This window comes from Microcaecilia unicolor, chromosome 2, assembly GCF_901765095.1.
Source record: "Microcaecilia unicolor chromosome 2, aMicUni1.1, whole genome shotgun sequence".
NCBI lineage: Eukaryota > Metazoa > Chordata > Amphibia > Gymnophiona > Siphonopidae > Microcaecilia > Microcaecilia unicolor.
The window spans coordinates 202745425-202762692 of NC_044032.1; the positions used below are offsets into that span (position 1 = coordinate 202745425).

Consider the following 17268-nt stretch of genomic DNA (forward strand, 5'->3'; position numbering starts at 1 on the left):
ATCACATAAGCATTTGCCCAGAGACCACCAGGATCGTCCCTCCAAGTGATGACTTGCCTGCTCCCTAGAAATAGCTCCATCAGCCTCTCAATGACCCCACACGCCTAAACAAATCTAGACAACACCCCTAACTCACCAGCAACTGCAGGCTGCATTGAAGAAGTAGAAGTACCAGGAACAGCATCAACAAAGCTCTCAGCCAACACAGCAGAAATGGCACAGCCCCCTGACCCCAAAACCCTTTTTTAGCAATGCCTTTTCCCACAGCCCTCACAACACCTGACTCTGGTTTATCCCCAGCACTCTTTTTATCCCACTTAGGACCCATCACCAAGAATAACAACCCCAAGCTTACCCCCACCCACAGGAACACTATCAATCAAAATTACCCCAAATCCAAAAAAACTCACACTTTTAACAGCTCAAATCCAGAGGACATTAGGACCCAGCCCATACAAGCTCACACAACCAGATATCCCAGCACTCACCACAAGATGAGACAGAAACAGACAGTGTCTACCCAGCAAGCTTCCGCACAAAGAACCACAGTGAGGGAAACTACTACAGGGCAAGCAACGAACACAGACCGCTGAGAAATATACTGCTGGCACTCCAGGAAACCTGGAACCATGGTCACTGTGCAATAGGCCCAGCTACTCTTCCAGCACAAGGACCTCCCAGCCATCACCTGGCACAATAAGGAACCCGAGTAACACTGCCGCCGCTCAAAAGAAACTTAATACTGCTGCCACAGTGAAAGAGGCTCCACTACATTGTCAGCACCTCAACCTGCAAACCACAAACTAACACAGAAAAGAACCCATCTCCACCACAAAAAGGTAATATTTACTTAAGTAAAAACTTTCTTACTACCTCAACTCCCAAAACTCGCTCTCTTCTTCTACCTCCCACCCACAACTTTTGCCCACTGAACATCCTAACAAACCCACCAACCCCCCCCCCCCCACCCCTAGCAACCAATCAAACCTTCCAATGCACCCTAACTTACCTAACCCTTACCCCTCACCCTACCTTCTTCCTCCTTTCTTTCCTACATCAAGCCTATCACCTCCACCCCACCGAAATACCTACAGTATGGCTTAGGCACATCTTAAGGTTGGGAGTCCCCTTAATGCACCTTAGTAAAAGGACCCCTAAGTTATCTTTCTTTTCCTAAGACAATTGAAATGACACTACTAATGAGCTTTCAACATTGTGCACTGTGAAGTGAAGACAGATGTTTAGGAGAGGATCCTCCTTTCATCTTGAGTTACCAAGTATAAGAAATAATAAGATTAATAAGCGTAACTGATAGCTGATATAGGTGAGCAAACCAGATTTGATGCAGCCAGAATGAAGCTAAGATGATGACAGAAGTAGTGCCTTGTTTTATCTTTGGTAGAATTTTTTTATATAAGTGGGATGGGTAGAAAGAGAGCCATGGAGGAGTCCTGTTCCACAATGAATGCTGGAAAGTCTATGAAGCCAGTCTTTATTAGCCACCTTCTGGAGCAGAAAGTTTGGCATTTTTCGTCTAGCTTTCTACCATGAAGTGAACTATTGCTGAGATTCCCTCCTGGATCATGGACTATTTACAAAGTTCCAACAACAATTGAGTTTATCTATAATCACATTCTATGTTCCAGAAAAGTATGTTACTGAAAGGCACATCTCAAATAAAAGTCAGTCCCTGTTTGTCTACCTGGATCAGAATTATTTCCAAGAATACAGTGGTGAATACAACATACATAAAAATTAAGAGTTGTCATACTGGGTTAGACCAAAAGTCCATCTAGCCCAGTATCCCGTTTCTATCAGTGGCCAGTGCAGGTCATAAGTATCTGGCATAATCCCAAGAAATAGCATGATTCCATGCTACTTAATCCTCCCAGAATTTGACCAACCCTTTTTTAAACCCAGCTACATTAACTACGTTTACCATTTCCTCCAGCAGAGCTTAACGATATGCAGAATGAAAAAAATATTTTCTCCTGTTTGTTTTAAATGTGCTACTATGTAACTTCATGGAGTGTACTAAACAATCAGTTCAAAAAGATGTGGAGTCAATTGAACCAAACTATCAAAATTAAAATAATGACCCACTCAAAATTCAAAAATATGTACAAACAACAGGAATGCGCATTAAAGGAAGGGAAAAGCCTCAAAGAACTCCAGATCAACCGATGTTACAGAGCTAAAGACAATCACAATGATCTGTTCTTCATCATTGGCTTAAAAAACCTTCCCAATCTTTAGTTACTATGTGGATTAAATCAAACTGTCTGTGTATGGCTTGTCATAGTCCCTCAATATAAACAGTATCAAACAGCGATACACATTGTACAGTGTTTTGTATTCACTACTGTATAAATCCAACAAAGCACAGAATTCAAAAACGTAGGAGTCTGTATTTAGCTCAAAAGGCTCAGCAAGTCATCTCTCCTGTATTCAATCAATCCCTCAGACCAATATTGGCCAGCGTTTCACTTTGCTCAAACTTGTTCTGCTGCTTCAGGGTCTTGAAAGTTGGGGTAAAATTTGACAGCATCTCAAAATAGACGGCAGTTACTTGTTGAGATGCTCTTACACTTCTGAACAGCAAACTATCACTCAGTGTCTAATTTATCATTTTTGTCCAAACTGAAAAACCATTAAAAAAAAAAATATATTACTTCAATCAAGCTTTCAAGTCAGGTATAGCACAGGGAACATGATTACAGTATTAGTGAGTTAGTCATCTGGAGGTGGGATAGGCTGAACTGATGGTTTGTCTTCAATATGGTAGACCATTCCCTTAATGGCAGGTGAAAGGGGACAGAATACCACAGGCTCAACAAGATCTGTGATAACCCAATAGGCACACTAATAGCTTCCGTGTTTCTGTTATGCATTACATAATTTTCAAAACATTTGAACTACATGAAATTAATTTACCTGTATTTGGCTTATTCAAAGATGGTTGGCTCTTCACAGGATTGCTGCCATTCTTTTTCAAGTATTTCATGTCCAAGCCAGGTGGATCACTGCAAAATCAAGCATTTGCTTGCTATTATACTGTATTGATTCTGTAGCATTTGCTTGCTACTGAATTATGTTGATTCTGTAAACTCCCTTGGATGATCACATGCTTGGAAAAGTTGTCTACAAATATTTAAAGAAGAATCATCCTCAGATACAGAACAGTATTTGTTGCTAGATACACAGAGTAATTTTATAACAGGATATGAAGGAGCCTATTTTAGAAAGTCACATCAGCACCTACAAGTCTTTATAAAATACTAGCATGGATCCTACAAAAATTGCACTTAGACTGAAAGTGTGGACATTGCACTTGCTCTCAAACAGGTGTAAAAGTAATTGTATATTTTATAAAGTATGAATGTACATTTCAACTTTGCCCATGCTCTGTCGAAATTCGCTCCTCAGTATGTCTACTGGACAAGTACATGCTGACTTGCACCGCACAGACTTTTAGGTGTGACCTAATTTTATAAATACTCATTTACGCATGTCAATTAGCATTTTACATGTAAAAATGTTTTATGAAGTTACCCTCATTTGGACAGATTATCATCAACTTCTTTAGTATTAAACCATTATATAAAAGATTGTATTAAAGCCCAGTTTTCCAAAATTAGATCTTTATTTATTAGCATATTACACATGTGTAACTTGCACAAGAAAAAGAAGAGGTATAGAAAAGCGATATCCATAAAGGTAACAAACAAGCCATAAATTTCTACTAGTCCACAATTTTAGAGGAAGACTACACCACAACACATAGGAAAATACTCTTATTCTTCCCCAAGTCTCCCGTTGTACACTCTGTACTCATTGCTTCCTTACCTTATGTCTCTGTTTCTCATCCTTTACCAACCCAAGCTCCTTCCTTGTCATTCTTCCCTCTCAAGCATCAGTTCCTTTATATCTTATCCCCTTATTCAGGCTCCCATCTCCCCATCCACCTTCCCTATTTCCATCCTTTCTCAGCTCTTTCAAAGATATATCCCCTTCCTTTATCTCTAACCCTCTTCACAGCCTTCCCTCTTTTTTCCCTTTTTCCCATCTTCCATTGCCCCATCTCTTCTCCCATACTTCATTGTCCCCTTTCTCCAGGATCCATCCACTGACTTCCTCCTCCATTTTTTTAAAATTCTTTCTTCCACCTTAATCCCCACCACCCAACTCTCTGCCCCTCCATATTCACCTTCCCCTGCATATGACCTTGCTTCTCCCCTCCCCACTCAGTATCTGTCCTTCTCTTCCTCCTCCCAAACTCTGCATTAACCCCCCCCCCCCCAACCTTTTTATCCCACCTGTCCATTGTCAAATCCCAGGCCCCTTCTCTCATGGTTACCATTAGATTTCTTCTCCCACCCCCATCTCCAACCCCAATCTGAGAGCTCAGAGACCCCCTTCTCTCAGCTCAAGCCTTAATATCAGCCCCTTCTTGCATCAGTCCCATCATCAGATGATCTCTGCCAGCATGAGCCCTCCTTTGCTATCTCCAGCCTCCAGTGCCAGCTTCCACCTACCCCTACTTTTCAGCATCTTCATCCCACCTGCCCCCTTTTCAGCCAGCAGTCCCAGCCCCCTTCTCCCACCTGCCCCCCTTTCAGTTTACAGCTTCCTTATCCTACCTGCCTTCCTTTCAGCCCCCTTCTTCTTGCCCTGGATTTACAAATTGTTTGCCCTGAGTTGCCAGCTGTGTCAACCATTCAGGCCTTCCCCTCTGATGACATTCCCTGTTTCCACAAGAGGAAAGCCCTAGGCAACCTGCTTCCATGGTTGATGATTTCAGTGACTCAGGGTACGTTTTCCAAGGACTGGCTGCAGGGAGAGAAGAGAGAAAGATGCCATATGGCATGGGTGCGAGGAAGTCAGAGGAAGAAGGTGACAGGCAGTGTTGGACTGCACTGGGGCAGTGGGGTGGAGAAATATCAGACCCACTGAAGCTGAGAGAGAAAGAAGGGTGGGGGTCTGGTGGCTAGTTCAACAGGTAACAGAACTTATGGTCGCTTTTGGCCCTTCCCCCAGAGATCAGCAGTTGGCATCCCTGCCATGTTTACTGTATTTATTGGGTTGCGCCAGTCCTGACTTAATTGACCCAGAATAAATTTTAGCCTTGTATAGCAGCACTTTGTATGATGTATTAATGAAACCTTAAAGTATACTTGGCTCTTCCTAAGATCAGAGAGTTTTTACCATGTCTAGGAAAAAGGTGGTTTTTTTTCCAATGGGCCAGCGAAAGGGCTTGCAGTAAAACTGAAACCAGCACACAACTATTTATGGCCTGAGCCCTTACCACCACCCATTGATCTAGTGGTAAGGGCTCATGCACGGCGCACACCAACTGCCGATTAACGCTGAAAATGCATTACGCGGTAGGAAATTTAAAAAAATTAATAATTTCTCACTGCACTATGGGTGCATTCTAAATCCTAAATTACCACCAGGGGGGCATGCTAGCCTAGTGGTAGCCTCAGTTTTGCATGAGTGTACAGTCTACCACTCTTTGTAAAAGGGTCCCTTATTTCTTACTACTAAATCACTTCCTGCTGTATGTCACTTCCAGAACCCCCACAACCCATTTCACTCAGCTTTGGACATATATATCTCCATCCATGAGACTGGAAAACATGTTGGAACCTACATAAAGGGTATTTCTCTATAATACACATCTATAAAATCCTTTTTGATCACATGCACATATAGGAAAATACATTTCCACTATATCCTATTAAGATATTGATAGTACAGAAAAATGAACACCACCTGGAAACCATATTAAAAACATGAACAAATCAACCCACACAAACACATAGAATAGAGGAATAAGCTGAGATCTTCCCAAGAAACAATGCTGGGAGCACACCAGTGCATCTAGAGACAGTCTAAATTAGTTAGAACAATGTATAAAGAAGGGAGAGCCCCATTCACAAAATTCATCAAGGTTGACCAAGTCTAATAATAAGAAGCAGAGAAGGGAATTTTAATTTACTTTGAACAAAAGGGTTGTGACTTACGGCTAAGACTAACTGCTGTTTCAAAACTATACATGGTGCGTTAATGAATGGTATAGAAGGTGACAGTTAACTAAGCTCATCCAAGATTCCAAACTGAAATATTTAAATCAGTGTTATGTAGTTTATTGATAAAGATTAGAAAAAGCAAGGTGGGGAAGGAAAAACCAATCAAGAGGCAGGCGGTTTTTCACACAAAGTGCTGAGTAGTTTTAAAAAAGCTCATTACAAGGTAACAATTGTGTTGGGTGAAAACTATAATTAAAAATGAGCCACACTAAATGCATTTTAGCAGATAGCCTTATGGAATACAAGGATATTTGCAATTGTTTGCTTAGAGGTACTCAAGATAATGAAGACTTGAAGTACCGGAGGGAATGCATTAAAACGGGGGAAAAGAATTAAGATAACTGATTGTTAATAATTGTATGTACCAGTTTGGATCTGTTTTGCCTTTGTCTGTTATTTCCATTACCATGTGCATGTGTCGGTCATATGGTAAATAAATAAAGGGTTGAATCAGTTAAGCTTTAAAGTTAAGATGATGCTGTATTTGTACTAAGGATGCTGTCTCAACAGATTCAAGGAGATTAATCTCCTGTGTGGCTGAAATTGTCACTTAGCTGTTAGCATCCCAGGAGTGCTTTAAATTAAATTGAACACTCTACAAGCCTAAAAATAATTAAACAAGCTTTGAAACGTACACACATAGAAAATGAGCACTGTAGCTGGATCCATGGCAATGCTATATTTTGCTATATGTTTTGCCATTTATATCCAATCGTCAGGATAGCATCCCAGATACTTGAAAAAAAATGCATTTTTCCTAGATCCTTCCCTCCCTCTCTTACCTTCATCTACAAACAGATGTTTACATTTTCCAATTCCTTCAACGTTTGCAACCTGAATATTAATCTTGTTCTAATCCAAGCATGAGGTCAGTAAATGAGAGACATTTATCACTTGAAATAAGAATGTTAATATGACTGAATTATGAACATGTACAAAAACATATGTCAATTTGCATGTATCAAACTTGTGCTAAGTCAAGCCCTTTTTGTGTCTGATGTTTCCCAACCACTGAAATGATGTACACATTCTAATCTTATTCTACGGTGACATTTTACTAGGCATAAACACTAAAATTTCCTAAACATACTGGATATCATAATATTCACTAACAGGTCTACTACTACTATTATTTAGCATTTCTATAGCGCTATAAGGCATACGCAGCGCTGCACAAACATAGAAGAAAGACAGTCCCTGCTCAAAGAGCTTACAATCTAATAGACAAAAAATAAATAAAGTAAGCAAATCAAATCAATTAATGTGAACGGGAAGGAAGAGAGGAGGGTAGGTGGAGGCGAGTGGTTACAAGTGGTTACGAGTCAAAAGCAATGTTAAAGAGGTGGGCTTTCAGTCTAGATTTAAAGGTGGCCAAGGATGGGGCAAGACGTAGGGGCTCAGGAAGTTTATTCCAGGCGTAGGGTGCAACGAGACAGAAGGCAGTAAACTCAACGCGGGCTTACCGCATGCTAACCCGGAACTACCATTAGCCGAATGTGGGTGCTGGCAGTAGTTCCAGCCCCGGCACGTACCAGTGTGGCACTAACACAGAGGTAATCGGGCAACACTGTGCACTACCCAGTTACCTCAACGGGTGGTGTTAAGTGCTCCCCCTCCCACATGGCCACGTCAGTTGTTGGCCTTTTTACCTGCTTCGGTTAAAAGGGCCACAGTGCAGAGCAAAGAGGGCACCCGCCACTAGCACAGGGCTTTATTTTTTACCCTAAAAAAAAAAAAAGTTTGCAATAATTTGGGACAATATAAATAGATCATTTTAAGCCTGTAAACCAGAGGCTGTAATTGAAACAGATGCAAAGCATGCTTAGATAGGGAACTACTAACTTTCAGAAAATACATTTTTGAAGGATACACTACATGGGATTCTTAAATAATTAAAAGTGTCAAACGCTTGTAGCATGTATGCTAAGCACAGAATTCCCAAGGTTAAAAAGCATGTGATACATTTACAGTATTTGTTCACAGGGGTGTGGTTATGAAATCCAAGAGATCGATTGGTCTACGGGAAGGGAGTTCCAGCTCCAGAAAACTAAATCAAGAAACTGAAGTTAGTTGAATAAACAGGAATCACTTTACATAATTATTTTTTTAACCTTTATTTCACAGCAACAGAGGAAATTTTTCCTTCCTGAGATGAGAAACTGCAGGTTTAAAGATGATGTCTTGATTTTAATTAGCAATAGTAGAATGTGAAAATGAGATGTTACGGAAAGCAAAAGACCATAAAGTAGTTCTTAAATGTCGCACAGTGGGCGTTTTACAAAGGTGCGCTAAAAATAAGCAAGTGCTAAATGCTAGAGTTGCCCATATATTCCTATGGGCATCTTTAATGTTTAGCACACACTAATCATTAGCATGCGCTAAAAATGCTACCTTGCCATTGTAAAAGACCCTCCTCAATAACAAAGCAGCAAAGAAAGTTCAATTGGCCCCACCTAGCCTGCCCAGTTACCTAGCTTTCATGCATATAAGCCGCACACAACTATAAGCTGTGGATTTTCTGTCTTTATGAAAATGTGCCTCTGCATAAGCCATACATATGTATTAACCACCACTCAGGTGTACTTATACATTATTATGCATCACATGTTTGAGCTTGTGTGTTAATGTGCATATTACGGATAGCTGCAAATTGTAAGTTTTAAACAAATAGTAAGCAACAAGTGTGTGTTGTCTGAACAAAACTGAAAACAAAGCATTCTTCTGTTTTTGTCTGAGTACGTGCGCAAGAGCTGTGCTTACCAAAAAACTTTGTGCATATGTACCAGGCACGTTCCTTCTTCCATGTTCAGTTTAATAGCATGATTTAACCATACAAAGGGAGTTGTTTACTAAAGCTTAGCTTGAGTTATCTGCAGCAGGGCCCATAGGAATAAAATGGGTCATGCTGCAGATAACTCGAGCTGAGCTCTAGTAAACAGGGGGGGGGGGGGGGGGAATTTGATAGACTTCACATTTATGTAAGCAGGAATGTGTATTAGCCCCGACCCCTCTAGTCAAAATGTAAAAATAAGAATAAGTTGTGGCATATATGCTTGAAAACATGGTATTCCTGTCCACACTGCAAGCACATTTCCCAGCTGTCAACTATAGAAGCATTCCAACCTGAAAACTTATTTTTATGTACTACTAAATACAAAATAAAGACTACTTAAAAAATGTTTTGTGTGATAGGAAGCATCAAAGCTGGAATTCAGCCATAATGCTTCTACTGACTGACACTTCAAACAAATCAGACTTCATTTGCCTCCTACTATTTCTGAAATACATAGTGATCCCTAAAAATATCTGTGAAATTACTGAAGAAAGTATGTGGAGTATGGCTCAAAGAATTCTTTCCAACCCATCCATGTGTCTCAGTCTTAGAGGAAAGAGGACAGGAGGTGATTTTCTTCACAGATTCCTCCCTACCCTTCACTTCTCCAGAAATAGCATTGAAAAAATGAAGGGTCAGGTTCTAGGTGAGGCAGCAGTAGTAGCAGCCGCTTCTAAGTGAGCATGGTGACCATGCAACAACTTGCTTTGAATGGAGCAATCCAGTGGTTACAGCAGAGGGCTGATACCCAGTCTTTTACACCCTCCATTGCCTTTGATACAAACCAGAAGCCAAGGGTTGACCACACCAAAGAATTACATTAAAGGGCAAAATCCACCCTTGTCGTCTCTGGTTTGTATCAAAGGCAATGGAGGATGAAAATGATTTTTTGTAAAGGATCCCTTAACTCTTTCATGCACTAAACTAGTGGATTCTGTTCTTGAAGCCCAGAACTGTGCTCTATTGATACACAGTCACAAAGACATAACCACTGTCAGACAACAGAAAGGGATGGTAACTGACTTTTTCCAGTCAGGTTTACTTTGAAACAGTTTGACAACACATTGTAAATGGCACTTATCCTCCCAGCACTTGACTCTTCTGATTGCTGTTCAATTCACTGCTCACTAGTGCATTGAAAACCCATAAAACCTGCTCACCAGGATACAAAATTCAATCCAACACTGAGGACGCTAGCATCCCTAGAATGCAAAGTCATTCTACAGGGAACTGGAGTCTACGACCTGGCACAATGGGGGAAAGCTCCTCATACCAAACTACTTCAGTTCTGAACCATGGCATTTACAAGACAATACCTACTGTACTCCTGAATAGGCCTTTATTGCTTTCTACTTACAGTAGAATGGGTCACAAAGTGCTACACAGATAATTGCCTTGATTCAATAAATTTCAAGAGACAATCAAATCTGACCACCACCTTTCAGTGGCTAAAAACCCTGCTTCTGCTGTAAGTTGTCAACACAGCAATGTTACTCTCCTAAATATTTAGATGCAATATGGTTTTTATCCATTTGATTTCCTCATTTGGTGCCAGTCATTCCAGCAGGTTCAAAGTAACCTTTTCAACACTGAAAAAAATGACTTTTAGAAATATCTTTCTCTGGAGAAATACAGTCAGCCCAATATTCAAAAGCATTTATCTGGGTAGCAGTCGCTGATATAAGTACCACTGACTGGGGTCATCCCTTGATTTTTAGTGGCACTCTGGATAATGTCACTGAAAACTATTGTACACTGCCCTGGCACTACCTGAACAGTCATATCCATAAGAAACCAGCTCTTTTAAATTATAAAGAACAGTGGTGGATCTTTCAGCTTGACTCAGTTCATCTCAAGGGTTTGAATGCTGAATTGGACTGGTGGTCTCTGATTGGTTGCTGATATAGCAAAAGATCCAATCAGATCACCTCCTGTCATATGATGTTTATACGGTGGGACTGAGACACCATCATCATTTTTTAGCACACATTGAATGAGGATTGAGCTTACATGATAAGAGTTTTAATTTATAAATTATCTATCCATCTATCATATAGATAATGAGGAAGTAGTGATACTTCTCTGAAGAAGTCATTGAAACACTGGCCATGTCGGCAGTGAGTCCATTGGTTCAACCAATTAAGTATATTTGAATAAAATATACAATATGAGACAAAAGAACATAGAAGATATTGTTTTGAAACATATGAAAAACAAAAAGGACTAATGACAATTATAGATAAACAGTAAGCAGTGTTGGTGCTACATGCTTGAGTTTTTCTACCTCTGATGGTCCTAAATTTTTCCACTCTGGAAATGGAATTAGTAAATTCAAGAGTCCTTTTCCTTATGGATACAGTGGTTTTCCATGCTCAGCTGCCACTCGGGCCACATTGCCGCTGTGCACCCTCCCCCCAGCGCATCACCTCCAACTCTCCCCCCCCCCCCCCCCCGGGTGCATTGCGCTTACCTCCTGGGACTGCTGAGAGCAGCTGCTTAGCTGTCGGCTCCGCCAGTTCCCTGCCCCGGAACAGGAAGTAACATCAGAGGAAGCAGGGAACCGGCAGAGCCAACAGCTATGCTGCTGCTCCCTGCACCCCCCTGCAGCTTGCACCCGGGGTGAATTGCCCCCACCATCCCACCCTCAGTACACCACTGTATGGATATGAGTAGTTAACCACTGGGAGATATTTGATTCCTGTAGCAGCTTTCTTGCTTTGAAAATTTAGGTCCTTTGTAAGTGGTACCACCTGAATAGTAGCAGTGGCTTAAATATCGTCACTTCGTGGTTAACAGTGGTGCTGCCTGCACTGCCCAGATATTCAGCACCTCTATTCAGATAGCACTGAATACCCAGGTATAGCTTCAACTGCCACAGCTGGCATTTAAATTGAACACCAATTGAAGAATCTAAATATTGACCCATGTGTTACCAAACAAGTCAGCATATGATTCAAAAATATTTTTATAAAACAAACATACCTCTGGCCTGAGAGTTGTGGTACTGTGGGAATGGGCATTGGAGGGCTAGGTTTTGACTCAGGTACTGGTGTACTGGTGGCATTTGTTGGCAACTTAAAATGCACCTATATCATAGAAGAAATTTTAAAAATGATATATATTTAACTAACATTTTTCCACTTCTATAATTTTCGTTTCCATATGTTCAAAATGTAATAATGAATACTAGTTTAATATAACACTGGAGATAGCCCTAAATGACAAAGGCAATATCAATATTCACTTACAAACTGTAAAGGAGTGAACTGTGGTGCAAGGTACGAATCTGAGATTAGTAAAAGATGTGCATATTATGTTCAGTTCACACAGTCTAAAGCGCAAGACAAACCCATGGTATTTCCTGACAACTATTTAATGGCTTAGACAAACACTAATACCAAGGCAAGGGCAGGTGGGGAATAGGAAAAGGAACATTTAAAGGGCAGAGACATAATTTAATCTGGTTTGAGCCAAGAAAAATCTGACTGAAATAAAAAGAAAGGGAGAGTGCAAGTGAAAAAAAGCAGGGTGAGGTTGTTGGTTCAGAAAAGGAAAGTAGGAATGAAAGTTAGATAAAGAAATATATAACGTAGGAAGATTAGTGAAGTGATACTACAAAGGTATGCGTGGGAGTTAACATATAACAAAAGAAGTCAAAGAGAAGAAACTTCTAAAGGACTAGATAAAAGGTATAAATAGTGCAACACTTCAAGAATACAGCCATGTTGGCATTTGGAATTCTAGCATTTATAATCTGCTTAACCATCAAGTTCAAGGCAGAGAACAATCACACATTATAAGCAGGGACTTTCTCTGTTCCTAGAAGGCTCACAATCTTGGCTTTTGTACTTGAGGCAATGAAGGGTTAAGTGACTTGCCCAAGGTCACAAAGAGCTGCAGTGGGAATCAAACCCAGGATGCTGGGATCAAAGCCCGCTGCACTAACCTAAAGACTAGAAAAGAGAGTGGTTAAAGTTCAGAGGAATGAGAATGGAATCTAGTTTGACAGAAATGTAGTAGCATGGTGGCCAGGCATGGAGCCTTCACAGATACAGTTAGCAGACAGTGTCAGTCAAAGCAAAAGCTCATTATTATGAGCCTAAAGATACCAAAGGTCTGTTATTATCACAAAACTGGTAGTATAGGCAGAATTCAAGTAAAACTCAGTCTCACAAAAAAAAAAAAAAAAAAAAAACCCTTTACTCTTTCAGGTCCCCTGACACCTAGCTTTAATAAACTTATATGGTGACCAGCTCCTAGCATGTCCAAATTCATTCGTCTCACTTCTACACTATATTTTTTTCACCTGGACCCGTCTTCAAAACACTGCAACCACAAGCTAGGAACTCTCCTGGAGAACTCCTTCCTCCTGCCCTGGGCCCATTTTTGGATACTGCAGCCCCCACCATGGAAACTCTCTTGGAGGACACTTTCTCCCTGTTTTGTACCTCCCTGTCCTGTTGCTTGCTCCGGGGTTTTCATTCTAATTAGCTGGGCCCTACCATCCTAGTAGAGCAGTCTAGCTAGCATTCTTTTATTGTGGCCCGGTGAGGGAGTGCTTCTAAGAGAAACTGTGTTTATCACTCTCTTACAAAAGGTACAGATATTGTACATGTGAATGCAACCTAACTCTGTTAAATAGGAAGCCAAACAAAGGAAAAGAAAAGTGATAGGAGATAAAAGGATATTCCTTAACTGCATGTCAATGAATTTACAAAGAGAGGGAAAGAAGTGAAAGATTTGTTTGTATCAAGTACAGGTGGATAAAGGAGGGCTTATTGAGAAGAAATGATTGCCTGTTCCAGAAAGATGGTAATACTTAGAAGATGGGGGGAGGGGGAGGGGGTGGGGGGGGATGAATGAACAGCTAAAGAATGGGAGTAGATGGAAGAAAATTAGAAGAAACAACATTAAGAGGTCAGATGGTAACTTGAGATTAAATAAAGAGTAGAAAATACTTATTTAATATGGTAAGAGAAACTGAGAGGACCAATATAAGCTGTGTTATGCTTTAGTGCTGCAGTTTTGTTCTGTTTTTTTCTAAACTACTTTTATTCACCATAAAAATATATGTTTTAGCAGGAAAAATCTGCAATAGAATCTCCACACTGAAAGGTAGAGAAATGGACATGCAAAATGTCTGACTTTGAATTTGCTCTTGATATAAAGTCACACTAAGGAATCCTTTTACCAAGGTGCAGTAAGCATTACTATGTGCTTACCACAGCTTTAATTGGTGTACTATACATGCAAACCATTGCAGTAAAGGATAACCGTTTATTATTTCACAGATATTGTATGTGAAAGTGTTAAGACACTGAGGGCCGGAATCTATAAATGGAACTCAAAATTAGTCAGTGGAAAAAATTGGCACTAAGCGTTACTCTGTAAAGGGCATGACCTTTACAGAATAGTGCATAAGCATGGATATTGCACCCAATTTTGGGCACCAGACTTGTACCTTTAAACATGGTGTTAATGATGGAGCCCAAGTTAGGTGCGCTTACCCAGTATTTTATAAATATGCATGCAAATTTTCAGAATGCCCCTGCCACATGCCTCCTATGGCCACACCCCCTTTTGAGATATGTGCTATAGGAGTTCGGTGCACTGCTTTATGGAATAGCCCACAGCCAGATGCATGTGCAAAGATCAATGAGTGCTATTCATCATCAATAACTGGTTGTTAGAACCAAATTATTGATAAATCAGCTTGTTAAGAAACTGTGGAGAAGACAAAAATCAAACCATATACCAAAATAATAAAAATCTTCACTTGACTCGATACAGGCCATGTTTCAGCTCAAAGGCCTGCATCAGGAGTCTAAAAAACATATAAACAATATAACAACTAAACAAATGCAACACTTCCCCCTCCATCCCCTCTTCCTTTTTCCCATCCACCCTTCTTTCTCCCATACCCTTTCCTTCCTTTTTCCCTCCCCTCCTCCTTCCTATTCCCATACCTACGTAACTTTAAATCTATATAAGCACATACCTTTATATATGGGGGTTTTTTTTTTACTTATCAATATTTATCCATTTTTATTTTCACCATGCCCATTAGATGAAGATATTATGTTAAAAAATGTTTTATATATCAAATGTTTTACCTTCTTATCGTATGCTAATATTGTTGACTATATCTAATTTGAACAAGTTTATATGCATATACATAGATTCTTGATTCCTTTTAATTTTCCTTGCACAATGACAGCTAAACTGAGTAGCACATTAATTCTTTCAGTTCAATTCCATCACATTATTCATACATAAAAAAAATTCATCTATATCAACTTTTTCAAATAATGATGGTTATATTCATATCAATAGCAGATCCTGAATTCATCAGTTTAACTGAATTATACTATTTATATGTACAAATTTTATTATTGTACATTTACATATTAATTTCAATTCATTTTATTCACACTGATGGATTGTTTTTCTCTTGGTCAATAAGGTACAATAATGTGTTTACATATTCAAACAGGTGTGGCTTAGTGAATTCATCAATTTTGTTTTGTCTAAAGATGGGCTAAAGGAAACCTTGTATTGTAACATGGTTAGTTTAATAAATAGCACCAAAGAGATATATTCATTTTCATATTTTCTCATATATTATATACAGTGGTGGAAATAAGTATTTGATCCCTTGCTGATTTTGTAAGTTTGCCCACTGACAAAGACATGAGCAGCCCATAATTGAAGGGTAGGTTATTGGTAACAGTGAGAGATAGCACATCACAAATTAAATCCGGAAAATCACATTGTGGAAAGTATATGAATTTATTTGCATTCTGCAGAGGGAAATAAGTATTTGATCCCCCACCAACCAGTAAGAGATCTGGCCCCTACAGACCAGGTAGATGCTCCAAATCAACTCGTTACCTGCATGACAGACAGCTGTCGGCAATGGTCACCTGTATGAAAGACACCTGTCCACAGACTCAGTGAATCAGTCAGACTCTAACCTCTACAAAATGGCCAAGAGCAAGGAGCTGTCTAAGGATGTCAGGGACAAGATCATACACCTGCACAAGGCTGGAATGGGCTACAAAACCATCAGTAAGACGCTGGGCGAGAAGGAGACAACTGTTGGTGCCATAGTAAGAAAATGGAAGAAGTACAAAATGACTGTCAATCGACAAAGATCTGGGGCTCCACGCAAAATCTCACCTCGTGGGGTATCCTTGATCATGAGGAAGGTTAGAAATCAGCCTACAACTACAAGGGGGGAACTTGTCAATGATCTCAAGGCAGCTGGGACCACTGTCACCACGAAAACCATTGGTAACACATTACGACATAACGGATTGCAATCCTGCAGTGCCCGCAAGGTCCCCCTGCTCCGGAAGGCACATGTGACGGCCCGTCTGAAGTTTGCCAGTGAACACCTGGATGATGCCGAGAGTGATTGGGAGAAGGTGCTGTGGTCAGATGAGACAAAAATTGAGCTCTTTGGCATGAACTCAACTCGCCGTGTTTGGAGGAAGAGAAATGCTGCCTATGACCCAAAGAACACCGTCCCCACTGTCAAGCATGGAGGTGGAAATGTTATGTTTTGGGGGTGTTTCTCTGCTAAGGGCACAGGACTACTTCACCGCATCAATGGGAGAATGGATGGGGCCATGTACCGTACAATTCTGAGTGACAACCTCCTTCCCTCCGCCAGGGCCTTAAAAATGGGTCATGGCTGGGTCTTCCATCACGACAATGACCCAAAACATACAGCCAAGGCAACAAAGGAGTGGCTCAGGAAGAAGCACATTAGGGTCATGGAGTGGCCTAGCCAGTCACCAGACCTTAATCCCATTGAAAACTTATGGAGGGAGCTGAAGCTGCGAGTTGCCAAGCGACAGCCCAGAACTCTTAATGATTTAGAGATGATCTGCAAAGAGGAGTGGACCAAAATTCCTCCTGACATGTGTGCAAACCTCATCATCAACTACAGAAGACGTCTGACCGCTGTGCTTGCCAACAAGGGTTTTGCCACCAAGTATTAGGTCTTGTTTGCCAGAGGGATTAAATACTTATTTCCCTCTGCAGAATGCAAATAAATTCATATACTTTCCACAATGTGATTTTCCGGATTTAATTTGTGATGTGCTATCTCTCACTGTTACCAATAACCTACCCTTCAATTATGGGCTGCTCATGTCTTTGTCAGTGGGCAAACTTACAAAATCAGCAAGGGATCAAATACTTATTTCCACCACTGTACATATATACATACATATATATACATACATATACATATATATCTTGATTAGAAGTTTAAATTTTAGAGACAAATTATAAAGTAATTATATAAACACATTTACTTATATCGTTCTTATGTTA

General features: G+C 40.3%; 1 protein-coding gene across 7 annotated transcripts in view; it reads right to left on the reverse strand.

The window, feature by feature from the left end:
* The window catches only part of LOC115463267 (spindle assembly abnormal protein 6 homolog), a 177491-nt gene that overhangs the window by 12780 nt on the left and 147443 nt on the right, over window positions 1–17268 (reverse strand). For all 7 annotated transcript variants that reach the window (XM_030193626.1, XM_030193625.1, XM_030193624.1 and 4 more), the window contains 2 exons: window positions 11908–12011; window positions 2935–3023 (listed from right to left, as the gene is read on the reverse strand). In XM_030193626.1, the coding sequence (XP_030049486.1) occupies window positions 2935–3023; window positions 11908–12011 (193 nt within the window). The remainder of the gene's footprint in view (window positions 1–2934; window positions 3024–11907; window positions 12012–17268) is intronic.